Below are 14,335 nucleotides of genomic sequence, written 5' to 3' on the forward strand. Positions count from 1 at the left end.
TAAGGATGGATAACACGCCTGCATTCCTGCAACAACAATTATTAAGTAGATCCAATATACCTTGCTGGGACCCTTTCCTGCTGACCATAATGCCGAAGTACTGACATACGCCACATGCGTACAAAACCCCTCCAGTGTCCTGACAGGAAACCCTGTTTGGCCTCCACCTGCATTCAATTAATTAGTAACATGGGACTTGACACCTGGATCCTCTCAAATGTGTCTGGATCACACAGTGTGCTGGGACCGGGGCGCCGTTAGCTGGATGAGAGCGCGGCAGGCCAGCTGTCTCTGAGGCCACGCCGGTCTATTAAGGGTTGTGTGTCGGGGCTGGAGGAGTGCAAGTGGGTGCGGGAGAGAAGTTCCTGGTATTTTTAGATATGACTCCCAGGCTGGGGGCAGCGCTCCGCGAGCCTATCTCTCCATCTGCTGTGCTTGTTGGGATGACGGTGTGTACAAGCGAGGGGGGAGGAGAGGGAGGGGGTGGGGAGGGGTGGGTGTTTGGGGGAGACCGAGTGTCCGACTGTCAACAGTCCAATACAAGTCTAATACTATGCTCCCATGCTGTAGCCGTAGCTTACATGTGTAAACAGACGGATTTGTACACTCAGGTGCACCGGCAGAAGACTGTGTTGTGTTCTGATGTTGTGTAGTAACAGTAGTATTAGTAGTAGCAGTAGTATTAGTAGTAGTATTATTATTAGTTGCTGGTACATTATTTATCTCCGAGAGGAAATTGTGACGTTTGCAGCAAGCAAGCAAGTTTGCTGCTGAAGTTGATAGTCCTTACAGTAAAACTAAACACCGAAACCTAAAACTCTATGGTTAATGACGACACACAAATCACTATCCTCACAGACGACTAATATGGGTACGAGTCAGTGTCCTTATTCCGCCTCGCTATTCTACTCTGTGTCCATTTATCCCTTTAGTGAGTGGCAGGTCATAAACACAGCCACCTGATCTGAGGCCTCTTGTCTAGTCTCATTGGTGGGGCAGAGACAGGGGCATCATCGGGATATTATTGGAGCCGTAATCTTGTTAAACAGAAGGACAGAGGGGACGGCGGCGGTTGGGTCGGTGTGTTTTTACAGCTTGTCGACCGTAAAGGAGAACTTTTAAAGATGCGCTCAGGGTCGACATGCAGCTGAGTTGCCAGGGACAGGCAGTTAAGAGGGCAGCTGCGGTGGGGTCCTAAAGCACTCACCCCGACCCCTGGCCGTGAGTTACTTCTAATGCTGTCCTTCATTGCCTGACTACTGTTTGATGGTGGTAATGTCTTGACGTGTCATGACTTAATCGATTGATGATCTAAAGTCGAACAGGTCGTGATTCCGTGGGATGTATGAAGCTGGAGTGCCGGGTCGCTGTAACCCATCCGCCGTCGAGAAGCAGCAACGAGGTGATGGCTTTATGAAGTGGCAATGTAAGACCATATCATAGCTGCACGAGCCAGTAGCATCAGTGACTCAGACGTGCTAATCCCTCCCCAAGATTCAGTTGCACACATTTCCAGCTGAAAACCCTTCCCCCTGAACCTAGAGTGTTCACGGAGGAACTGCATCCGATGTCCATAGACGGACCTGTGGTGGTTCAAGCGTTTGTCTGAATATGCCCCCCGTTGCCTGAACTCCCCTTCTCCTACATTCCCAAAACAAGATGGCCGCCTGCGTTTGTCTGGAACAGCTTTCTCTTGGGACCGCGCCACGTCTAATCCAAATGGTCTGTCGGCTTTCACTAGCGTTTGGGAGGGGTTGCAGCGGGTTCGTCGGCGTGGTTACATGGATGATGTGATTAATAGGGGGGGCACTATGTTTAGACAGCATGTGAGGACATTCGTCAAAATATGAAAGGAGGAGCCAGTCATATGAGGTTGCATGCCAGTAGCATGGGCTTCTGGGGGTATGAGTCAAAGCTGAAGGGTGTTGCAGAGGCTAGTCTCAGTCCTCGTTCATGTATAGCAATGGCAGTCAGTAGCGTTACCCAGAGGCTATGGAGACAAAAAACATGATACTGCTATTATGCTTGACAATCAACCGCAGCAATGACTCTATACACAATACTTCTTGTCTTGTTTTGTTTACAATCCCACTCCAGTGGAACCTTCTGTTACGGAGGATAACGGATGATGGAAGTGATTATGGGACAGGAGCGAGGACGAACGTGAACAGGAACGTCATTTCAGGAAGCCGCATCCGAACCGGCGTGGTCGCCCGTCCACATGTGAATAAAAATCTGTTTCTTCTTCTGTTGTTGTCTGCAGCCCCGGTGCATCGGAGCACCTCGACAAGAAGGCTCTCCCGGCCGGCGGCGTCCAGCTGAGCGGGGGGGCGTCCGTTCAGCAGAACCAGCAGCTCCTCCTGAGCCCCGCCAGCCTCCAGCTCGCCCAACTCCAGGCCCAGCTCACTCTCCACCGCCTCAAATTGGCCCAGAGCGCAGTGGGGGCCAACAACGCCGCCGCTGCCGCCAGCGTCCTCAACCAGGTCCTCTCCAATGTGGCCATGTCCCAGCCCCTATTCAACCAGCTGCGGACGTCTGCCATGGTCGGGAACCACCACCAGGGGGCGTTCCCATCCGGCGCTCTGGCGTTCCCCCTCCTAACGCGGGCCTGGGGTCCCTGGTGGGAGGGGGTTTCGGTCAGAACCCGGGGAACGTGAGGATGAATCATTTTGGAGGGGGAGGGGTAGCTGGCGCCCAGCAACAGCAGGGAGCCAATCAGCACGGGGCGGCGGAGTACGGCAAGAAGGCGGGGTCGACGTACCCCTCGGATACGGACAGGCGCGTCCAGTACGGTTTCCTGGGAGGGAACTCGGTGGCGTCGAGCAAAGCCGGGGATGGGCAGTACGCGTCGGTCAGCTCACAGGCGAAGATAGGCGGCCATGTTGGGTTTCAGAGGGAGTTCTATGCGCCAGAGTCTCAGGGGCAACAGACTGTGTTTGGTGGGAACGAACACAATTTGAAAGCTTACACCTCTGCCGGTCACGCAGAGCAGTGGAAAAACCCAGCCAATCTCAACCATACAGGCGAAGCAGAAATGGTTTCCAACTGTGCCACTGTGTGGTCAGCAACCGGGCAGCCATTTCGTGCCAGAGGGGAACTGTACAACCCTGAGGAGCCCACCGGCGACCCCAAGTTCAACTCTGGGGGAGGAGTCGGAGGGGGGGTGACTTCCTCCTTCGGGCCAGTGGGCACCCAGGGGTTTGTGGGGTACCAGGCCCTACAAGGAGCAGAGGAAGCCATATCTGTGGGCTCCATGGTCCTACAGTCCCACCAGGTTAATGACTACCATGCAGTGACACCCTCTCACCTGCCACACCAGTGCACCATCTGTGACAAGAAGGTCTACAACCTCAAGGTTGGTGAGCTGGATAGGAAATACAAATCAATAATGACTTCCTGTGTAGAACTACAGTCTTAAAAGCCTGATACAGTCAAATATACAGATCTGGAAAAAAAAGAAGTTTTTAAAACATATTTTAGTTATAACATTTTCAGAAATTCATATCACTGGATATGATACATGATATGTGATTTCCCAAATGTCATTACAGTCAATTATATAAATGAGTTTGAGATGACCCTTTCTTGTCCGTCACTTCACACTATAGTTCACCAGGGCCTGTGAAAACCTCCTTTTAAAAGGGTGTTAGAAAGAGGTGTGTTTTACAGTAGCAGACAAGCTAAACAAAACCCCCACCCTAGCTCCAGTTGCCCTCCCCCTTTTAGTTATTTTCCCCTTTAACCACCCCCCACCCCCTCTCTGGGGTAGAGCCGGAGGGGGCAGTGGGGGGCAGTGGAGTTTTCAGTGTTTCCAAGCTGACGGAAGGTGTGTGTGTGTGTATGTGCGGGCCCTATGTTGTCAGGACTGGGACCAGCACGTGAAGGGCAAGCTACACCTGCAGAATCGTTCGCTGTACTCCGAGAGGTGAGTTATGAGCTGTGGGGGGGGGGGGAAAACTGTTCTAAAAATGTTCCATGTGCTTGTCTGTGGTGCTTCAACAAAACCTGAGACGGATGTCCTCCATGTGCTCCAAAGTTACCTTTTCTGAAGTGACTTTCAGTCACAAACAGGCTTTCCAACCTTTCCTGAAAACCATCATCGTTGACCTTGTTGTGAAAATAGCACTTATCATTTCCCGTCACACTCCACTTTAACTTGATCCGGTGGTGTCGTTGCTTTACAAGGGTATTTCATACGTAAAGTAAAGCAAATGAACTGTTGAGGTATTTGGATTTTACACCAATGTTACATGGACAGCCTTTATGGAACTTGAATATGAGACTGTCATAAGATCTAGACAGATTTGCAGGGGTGTAGTCAAAGCTAAAACCGGTCTCCCGTGGTGTCCACAGTCCCGTCGTCGCAGCCAGTGGAGTTCACTACTGTGTTCCGGGTTCTTCTGAAGGATGTCTAAACACCGGGGAGACTAATTCGATGGTATATCCTGGTGCTGCCAATCAAGGTAAGACCGTCACCTCAGATGGACTCCAGAAAGCTAGCTTGCTGGCTTTGTCGTTTGTTCTTTGAAATGCAGAAATATGTGGAGCGGGGTAGTAGATGTGGCTAGGACAGAGTTATTTTTAGAGCAGCCTATCAGAGTATCTCGGTTATAGGGTACACACTGGTCTGGTAAGATAATATGGTGTTTTTGGATATCTCGATAAAGATTAAGATACAGAGGGAAAATGTAGCTATTAATATATTTGTTACGTTTATTTTTCTATGTATATTCCATTATATTTCTTACATATTTATTTTTCGATTTGTTGAAATAGTGTTGACTTAATTTTATTTAAGGTTTGCTAAACTTTGATTTAATGTATTTTTAAATTATCAATAAAAAAACATTTGTAAAAATTAATGTTAAATATTAATATTTTACAAAGGTTATCTGTTAAATATGTTTGCTGACAAAGGAAACATGTTAACTGTTATAGGTGCATTTCATATAACGGATTTAATGTATTTTTAAATTATCAATTAAAAAACATTTGTAAAAATAAATGTTAAATATTAATATTTTACAAAGGTTATCTGTTAAATATGTTTGCTGACAAAGGAAACATGTTAACTGTTATAGGTGCATTTCATGTGTAGGCCTATGTGCACTTTCTTTCAGCGGGATGTTCTTAATAAAACACAACAAAATCCCCAACAGAACTGCCAAAGACCTGCCAAAGTAAAACAAAACTAACGACTTTCCATCCAGTTTCCAAACTTATTTTCAAAGCTTCTCAGCAAAGCCGTAACCATGGAGTCAACATTGGGGTGGACGAAATACTTTTTTTAATGATAATTTCGGACAGCGTGCGTGGTTGCCTGTCGTAGCGTAGCACATTTTTATTTTTATTTCAATTTTTATATCAATATATTGGGGGGGATTTTTTGACCAGATTTGAATATTGGGGGGGGGGGGGGGGGGGGGGGGGGGGGTCCCGCCCAAAACCTCACCCTAGTCTGAATTCCTCGTTGTGTGTTTTTCAGATGTGTCTTCAGCAGCGAACTCCTCCTTCCTCCCAGCTGCAGCTATGAAGACTTATCATCTGCCGGGGACGGGATTTAGCACACACGCCCCAGGAGCAAAGGTCAGAACAATGTTTGGACTGGGTCTTTCTATGAAGATTAGGGACCCCTGTCTGGAAGTATCCATCATCATGATAATGATTGGGACATCTAGGGTGGTATGGTGGTTATTGAAATGATCCTGGTGCTTGATAGAGCTGCACGGTGGCTTAAGGACCATGACGTGGTTCCTGAACGTGGATTGGTAACTGGTTGTGTGTGTGTGTTACCGGTTGTGTGTGAGAGAGATGGAGGATGGCACCTTTTGTGCCCAGTGACACCAAAGACAGAAGGTAAACTGTTACAGGGCTGCCAACTCTCACGCATTGGCCGTGAAACACACGCATTTCAACCATTTCACACGTTCTCACACCACACCTTGTATATCTCACACTGAAAAGGCAACGCCAAACAAGTAGCCCTGCTAATGTTGTAAACAGTAACGGACAAGGTTTTTTTGTTTAGAACAGAAACAACAAACAACACCAAACACACGTTCAATTATGTGGATATCAGTACCTTAAACACAGTAGCCTACTTACGGACTGTTTACAATATACGACTAGACAGCTAAACACCCGATCTGTCATGCTGTCCTACTGGTTTCCAGGTTTAAAGTGTTTTTAGCCGAAGAGCAGCTGACGTTGTGTTGCTAAGCTAGTGCGAGTGTGTCAGCGAACGAGCATGGAGAGGAGATACCTTATGCTGACAGCTGTTGAGCTACAACACCGGTCTTTGTCTGCGCTTGACAGCTTTTTCCCATCAGAACTGGCACAGTACGTGATTAAAAACTTGTGTTCGGGGATGTTTTAAACCAAGCGATATGACTTCTTTATCTGGTGATACCAGTAGGAGAGCATTGCGTTGACATGGATGGTGACCACTTATCTGTGTGGGTAGGAATGAACATGAAATTCTGCAGCTGTTTAAGTTTACTATTATTTTCTTATTTTATTTATTTTTTCTTGGACGGGCACTTTGACTCGAGGAGGGCAAACGGGCAGTTGCCCGGGAAACCTTAGCCACAAAGGCCTGTGCACGTCCCTGGCACTTTCGATGATGCTCCACTGTTACTAGGCAATAGGCACGGAGGGCCTATCAAGCACGTTCTCTCCCCTCTTAATTCAACAAAAGAAATATAGGCCTACTTCAACTTCAAAACCCATGTTGCCATGTTGCACAAATAGAGTTGAATCCTTTTAGACCTTTTAGTTTTGGATCTTTTCATCTTTACTCAGCACATCTTTACTCAATTGTCAACCAATTTTTAAACGGTTTGGTTTGTTATCAACGTCAGAGATGTCGCTATTCCACTGCATACTTCTATTAAATGTTTTAATGTTTAATAGAAGTATGCAGTGGAATAGCGACATCTCTGACGTTGATAACAAACCAAACCGTTTAAAAATCGGTTGAAAATTGGGCAAGTTATGGTCATTTAAAAAGTACATGTAGCATCAACACAATGTTATGGGTGAGCGAGTTGCCTGTGGCAAGATGGCCGCCATGTGCGGACGTTCTAGACGCCGCCGTAAGACATCTAGTGTATATATATATCTATGGGCTTGTCCCTCTCTGCATTCACATCGCCGTGACAGGGCTTTATGATGTCACAGAGGCATGCCCACGCCCTTCGACCTCTGTGGATTGGAGCATGGTGTTTGTTGAGTCCTTCTCCTGACACAGTTTACAAACATGCCGTACTGTAATTTCAGTATATTTTCTACACACAAACACACACGCTTACACTTCCTCCCTCCTTGTTTCTCTCCTTATCTCTGCTTATCATCTTGAATGATGCATCAACAGCCCACTCACCATGTGATCCCCACGGTCGTATCAGGTACCCCTCCTTCCATGTTCTCCTCGCCGTCGACCACCGACTAAATTGTTTTTGGTCCCGCGTCCTTGGCGTTTGACACGGGGTTGAAAAACAGCAGCTGTTGACAGGCATCTGGGCCAGAAGCGGGCCGGAGCCATGTAAAGCACACGGAGGAAGGGGAGGAGGGGGGAGGGGGGGATGGCGGAGGGGGGGAGGGGGGAAGGGGAGTAAGAGGAGGTAAAGGGGAGGAGGTGAGGGGGAGGGGGTGAGGGGGAGGAGGTGTGGGGGAGGAGGTGGAGGGGAGGAGGTGGAGGGGAGGAGGTGGAGGGGAGGAGGAGGTGGAGGGGAGGAGGTGGAGGGGAGGAGGAGGTGGAGGGGAGAAGGAGGGGAGGAGGTGGAGGGGAGGAGGAGGTGGAGGGGAGGAGGTGGTGGAGGAGGAGGTGGAGGGGAGGAGGAGGTGAGGGGAGGTGGTGAGGGGAGGAGGTGAGGGGAGGAGTTGAGGGGAGGAGGTGAGGGGAGGAGGTGAGGGGAGGAGGTGAGGGGGAGAGCAGCCTTGGACATGCCCGAGGAGCCTGGAGGAAAACTCACACCAGTGGCCAGAGAGGGGCCTCTCAGCAGGACTCTCTGTCACACACACACACGCACACACACACATATTATACATACTCGAACACACACACAAGCATCCTTAGACACACATTTATTCATTTTTCATTTTGCAGACTCTTTTATCCAAAGCGATTTCCAGAGAGAGCTTTACAAAGTGTATAGGTCACTGATAATAACAACAAGATAGCCCCAAAGCATCTCGGGTAGCCAAAACAAGAAGCACACATTGTGAACAACCAAAAAATAAGTGAGGGAAAGGGAAGAACCATAAGAGCATGTAGGGAAGCAAGTAACAATTAAACAACATAAATCACTAAGTGCAAGTGTACCTGTAGAAAAGCAAGCAACAGTAAAAAAATAAATAAAAATAAGATGAACTAAATTACAATATTTCGCAGCGAATACAACAGTTTAAATACAACAGTTACCACGAACCAACAAGAGCAACAAGTCTCTAAGCAAGAGTCATTGTGATCCTTGAGGAAACTAGCATATGGTTTAGCAAACCATTCCTAAGTACCGTTGTACTCCCGGAACAAGTGCGTCTTGAGCCTTCTCTTGAAGGTGGAGAGACAGTCTGTCTCTCTGATGGAGGTGGGGAGTTGATTCCACCATTGGGGGGCCAGGCAGGAGAAGAGCTTGTGTTGGAACCAGGCGGTCTTGAGCGGTGGGACCACCAGGCGGGTTGTCTGACACACACACACACAGAAACACGCATCCAAACAAACATAAATCCATACAGACACACACACACACACACAGCGTGCAAGCAGGAAAGGCAGCATGATGAGTGCACACTTGAATTCACACGTTCATTTTGTATCAATTACAGTCATCAACAATACACACACACACACTCCAATCCTGTAACCCTCACCGATGGGGATCACCTAATCCCTGTTCATCAGAAACAGCAGCAGGACCTGTCTGGGCCTGGATCTCCCAGCAAACCATGCAGGAGGCCTCGCAATCGGAGCAGTGACCAGCCTTGGGGAGGGAAAAGATGTAGAAAACTAGAACGGACTGGGGGGGGGGGGGGGTTAGAGAGAGGGACAAAAAGTGTGTGTGTGTTTGTGTGTATGAGAGAGAGAGAGAGAGAGAGAGAGAGAGAGACAGAGAGAGAGAGAGAGAGAGAGAGAGAGAGACAGAGAGAGAGAGAGAGAGAGAGAGAGAGTGAGAGAGAGAGAGAGAGAATGAGAGAGAGAGATAGAGAGAGAGAGATAGAGAGAGAGAGAGAGAGAGAGAGAGAGATAGAGAGAGAAAGATAGAGAGAGAGAGATAGAGAGAGATAGAGATAGAGAGAGAGAGAGAAGCCAGTTCTTCCTTCCTTCCTTTGTTCCTCAGTCTTGTTTCTTCTGTTCTTCGAAACTACATGCTGTTTTATTGGGTGTGCTCAAGCCTTCAGCGAGAGCACAACCCTTACAAAAAAGAAGTATACTTCAAGTTTATTTAGTAAGTATACTTAATATAAAAAGTATACTATTATCATGTTACTTAAAGTATACTAGCAGTGTACTTATTTATATACTTTTTTGTACTAAGTAAACTGAATTGGCCCACTTTTTAGGTAATTTACACTTTAAAGTATATAGTGTATTTCAAGGTTACCAAAAATGATCCAATGTGCAATGCATAATAGATTTTCAACATTAATAATTAGAATGAGATGGATCTAAAAAATGTAACCTGTAATGTACTTTAAAATTATTTTGACTGTTTTTGCTGTATAATAGTAGAAAACGTACATCCTACTCCAGAAGAAATGTATACCATTTTCTGTTTCTAAGCATACTTCTTCAAAGTATATAAAAAGTGAACTATTGTCGAACCATACTTAAAAGTACATCAAGTGTGAACAATTTTCTAAGTATACGTCTTACAAAAGTGAACTATTTTCAAAGCATACTTAATATCAAAATTGAACTAAAAGTGTACTATCCATATTTTAGTATATTTTTAGTATACTTTAATATACTTATTTTTTGTAAGGGAATTGAGCGATTGAGTTGCTTGTTTGTTTATTTACGTTCCATTGCACGGTTTAGGCTGAAATTAAGTTTTTGTGGCAGAAAGTTCCTTGTGTCAACGTCTCAGTAACCAGCAGGACGGATACAACGTGCATCAATGTGCTGGTGCACAGAGAGTATCATGGTGTCCTAGCAGCATCATACATTTAAGGAAATCAAGACTTGCATGTACAGTAAGTAATGTCACATTAAAGAATGTATTTAAACTTGTGTGGTGTGTCGCTGGCTTCAATGCCACAGCCTGAACTTTCTGTGTAAAGAAACATTCTCATTTACGGCGCATTCAAACAATCCCCTCAGTGAAGTTTGGCTAGCAACAGCAACTACCTTGCGCGTAGCAAACTTATTTTTAATTAGCCATTTCCCCCTAAATAAATGTCAAGCTTATTTACGTTTTGGGGGGCATATTTTCAGTTAGCAGATGGTAGGGGCCTACTGTTTGAATCGCGATTCCATCTGAAATACTGCCCGTGACAACATTGTTAGCTACAATAGCTTGTTTAAAGGGGATTCAGCTTGTTTTAAAAGCGGTTCTTAATGAATTATGCAATATGAGTAGGCTAAATGCTTGAAAATATCACTTGAAGGGAAAAACTTAAGGGGACAAAGGACCCACCTGCAATAAACGCAAGTGAGCACACCTCCGGTTCATTTATTATCACCGCAACCTTTCTTCACAAGAGCTCTTAACAAGGTAGCAAGGTTGAACCTCGCACTCTCCCTGCTCTCTCCCTGCTCTCTCTTGGACGTAGCTTTGGATAAAAGCGTCTGCTAAATGCATAAATGTTAATGTGAATTTAACCTGCAGCAAAATATCTGTAATCACACATCTCATTACACAGATACACTTTTGTCTCAAAGCAATGGATGGATCCTTTATTGTTAAGAGCTAAATGCGAAGCTTGGGAACAACACACTCGATCGCACACTCGATCTTGCCACGTAGGCATGAACACTTTCACGACTAAAGTACAAGCGCACACATGTACATTTAACACACACACACATTCCCTGCCGCGTTTCTGAATAATCTACAAATTTTTGTTGTTGGGAATATTTACAGTCACTTCAAAACTTTATTTTTAGAATTGATACGAAAAATTAAGAGTTTCCTCTCCACACCGTCTTCCTGAGATTATGGACCTCAGGCGATAAACAAGCTTGTTCTTCCTTTCTTCCTCAGTCTCGTCCCTTCTGTTCTCTCTCCTTTCTTCACAAGAGCTTTTAACAGGGTAGTGGTTTAACCTTCAGCAAAATTACTCAGACATCTCATTACACGCGCACACACACAGACACACGCACTCATAACACCAGGCCTCCACTCTGTAATTCATGAGGTCTTTCATCACAGCAGAGGGGTACATACGTCTTATGCACTAATGTAAGACCCCGTAAACGAACACTTGTCTCAAAGCAATGGATGGATTCTTTGTTTTGAGCTAAATGGGAAGTCTGGGAACAACACACACTCGATCTTCCCACGTATGCATGAACACTCACATTTCCACGTGGACTAGCGCACAAGCGCACACAAGTACATTTAACACACACACACACACACATTCCCTGCCGCGTTTCTGAATAATTTACCAGTATCTGGACATGTTGAAAATATTCAAACTGAAATAAACACAGGATTATATTTAATGGCTGATTGAAATAACTTCATTAGAACTGCAACCTCTAGCATACTCTCCCTGGTAGAGCAGTCCAGGCCACATGGGAGCTAAGTTTCATACAGGAGTGTGTGTGTGTGTGTGTGTGTGTGTGTGTAGTGTGTGTGTGTGTGTGTGTTTGTGTAATGTTATTTCAGACGTGGCCATGTAGAGAAACTGTGCAGGCTGGAATCAGAACATGTGGCTGGAATCAGAACATGTGGCTGGAATCAGAACATGTGGCTGGAATCAGAACATGTGGCTGGAATCAGAACATGTGGCTGGAATCAGAACATGTCCCTCCTACAGGGTCACACACTGGCCGTCCGAAGGTCATAGTTCGATTGCGTGATGATTCCTGTCTGAGAAGGATTAAAAAAACTTGTCCCAATGGCAAATAAACACTCATCTTTAAACCATAAGGATAAATGAAAAGTTTTGCAAGGAGTACTTATAGCTATTAAAAACAATTGAGATCAGTATGTCTGTTTCGATATAGGTTTTAATGTTGAAAGGACTGAGGCACATGGCTTCATTTCAGATGCTGTGTGTGTCATGTTATGTGTTGTGACATTTGCAGGGCCTCTAGTACTTGAACAGGAAAAACTGCAGTTAATTTGTGACTAAAGTTACTGAGTTATAGACCTTTAGGCTTCTGTGTGATGTTGATACCATCTTCCTTCAGACACATAGCTCCCTGTAGCTGTCTTTCCCTCTCTACCTCCAATACAGTTCAAACTCAGAGCCTGCCTTGTTACATGTAATGTAGGATGGACAAGCTGTCAAGCCATGAACAAGCAACACACACACACACACACACACTCTCACACACACACTCACACACACACTCACACACACACACACACACACACACACACACACACACACACTGATGGAACCACTCTTGTTCTCTCTTCCATCTCAAGGCCATAAACAATATAAACTGGTTATTTCTGAATCTGTTTATTGGGACGCACCCGTCATGACATTTCCTATTTGTGTGTGTGTGTGTGTTCTACTGGAGTGAAAGGGAAACGTAATCTGAACACAGTCTGAGCCTTTAATAGAATTATCACCGGAGCATCTGAGCCCTGTTAACGTCGGGTCGCAGGCCAGAGGGCGTGAGGCGGGCAGGCCCGGGGGATTAACGTCCTGCTAGTAGACGTGTTCACCGGGCCACCAGCCCCACGGGCGCGGTATCCTCTGCAGGGACGCCGAGCGCAGGGATCCAGTGTCATGTGATCAACTTTGGCTTTTTAAGTGAACCAAGTCGTTTGCTGAAGAGCAAATTACAAAGTGGTTAGAGAATGAAAGAGTTTTAAATACATTCAAGATTTTCTAAAGATCAACTTAAGATCATCTTAGCTCCTGATGTGCGACATTACACTGAACCCCCAAACCCCTATGCATCGCTGCTGTGTCTAGAAGATTAATCTGTCCTTACTTTTGTCAAGACTTACTTTTTTCTCTCCAAATCTCTCCCCCTCCCTTCTTCTCTGACCCGCAGTATTGAGTGTGACATGTCTGTTAGTGCAGGATTCCCTTCCAACAAATTCCTTATAAAAACTCAGCTACTGGAAGTTGACCCCCACCCCTCTCTGGTGTCTCACCCCTATGCCTCGCCTCGCCTCTGCCTCGCCACATGGGCCTGTCTGTCAGGCCGGGGGGCGGGGGGGTCAGGACATTTGCCAACATAGTCTCAATCATGTTTTCAAGAGCGAGACAGAGAGAGAGACACATAGAAAGAGAGACAGAGAGAGAGAGAGAGAGAGAGAGAGAGAGAGAGAGAGAGAGAGAGAGAGAGAGAGAGGGAGGGAGGGAGGGAGGGAGGGAGGGAGGGAGGGAGATACATGTGTGCAGTCTGATGACATTTTTTGTTGTCGGGAATATCGACAGTCACTGCGAAACTTTATTTTTAGAATTTATATAAAAAATTAAATAAAAGTGTCCAAACCGTCCTTCTCAGATTATGGACCTCAGGCAATAAACAAGCTTGTTCTTCCTTTCTTCCTTCTTCAATCTCGTCTCTTCTGTTCTCCGAAACTACATGTTGCTTTATTCATTTTTATAGTTGCTATAGCACAACCTTTCTTCTTCACAAGGGCTCTTAACAGGGTAGCCACACCAGGCCCCCACTCTGTAATTACTGAGGTCTTTCATCACAGCAGAGGGGTACATAAGTCTTATGCACTAATGTAAGACCCCGTAAACAAACACTTGTCTCAAAGCAATGGATGGATCCTTTATTGTTTCGAGCTAAATGCGAAGTCTGGGAACAACACACACTCAATTGCACACTCAATCGTCGCACGTAGGCACATAACATTACATTTATTCATTTAGCAGACGCTTTTATCCAAAGCGAGTCCAACAGAGAGCTTTACAAAGTGCATAGGTTACTGATAATAACAACAAGATAGCCCCAAAGCATTGCGGGTATCCAAAACAAGAAGCACACATTGTGAACAACCAAAAAATAAGTGCTAAAGGGATGAAACCATAAGAGCATGTAGTTAAGCAAGTTACAATTAAACAACATTAATCTCTAAGTGCAAGTGTACCTGTAGGAAAGCAATAAAAATAAGATTAACTAAAATAAAATACAACAGTTTAAATCAGCTACTACTAACCAACAAGAGCAACAATCTAAGCAAGAGTC

At 45.6% G+C, this 14,335-nt stretch overlaps 1 protein-coding gene across 1 annotated transcript in view; it reads left to right on the top strand.

Moving 5' to 3' along the window:
* rbm20 (RNA binding motif protein 20) overlaps positions 1-14,335 on the top strand; it is a 47,669-nt gene that overhangs the window by 26,032 nt on the left and 7,302 nt on the right. The window contains 5 exon segments of the mRNA XM_084684878.1: positions 2,264-2,592; positions 2,595-3,355; positions 3,864-3,925; positions 4,354-4,463; positions 5,486-5,586. Of these exon segments, the coding sequence (XP_084541004.1) occupies positions 2,264-2,592; positions 2,595-3,355; positions 3,864-3,925; positions 4,354-4,463; positions 5,486-5,586 (1,363 nt within the window).

The sequence above is a fragment of the Hypomesus nipponensis genome, chromosome 21, assembly GCF_054491055.1.
Source record: "Hypomesus nipponensis isolate SF chromosome 21, ASM5449105v1, whole genome shotgun sequence".
NCBI classification, from domain to species: Eukaryota; Metazoa; Chordata; class Actinopteri; order Osmeriformes; family Osmeridae; genus Hypomesus; species Hypomesus nipponensis.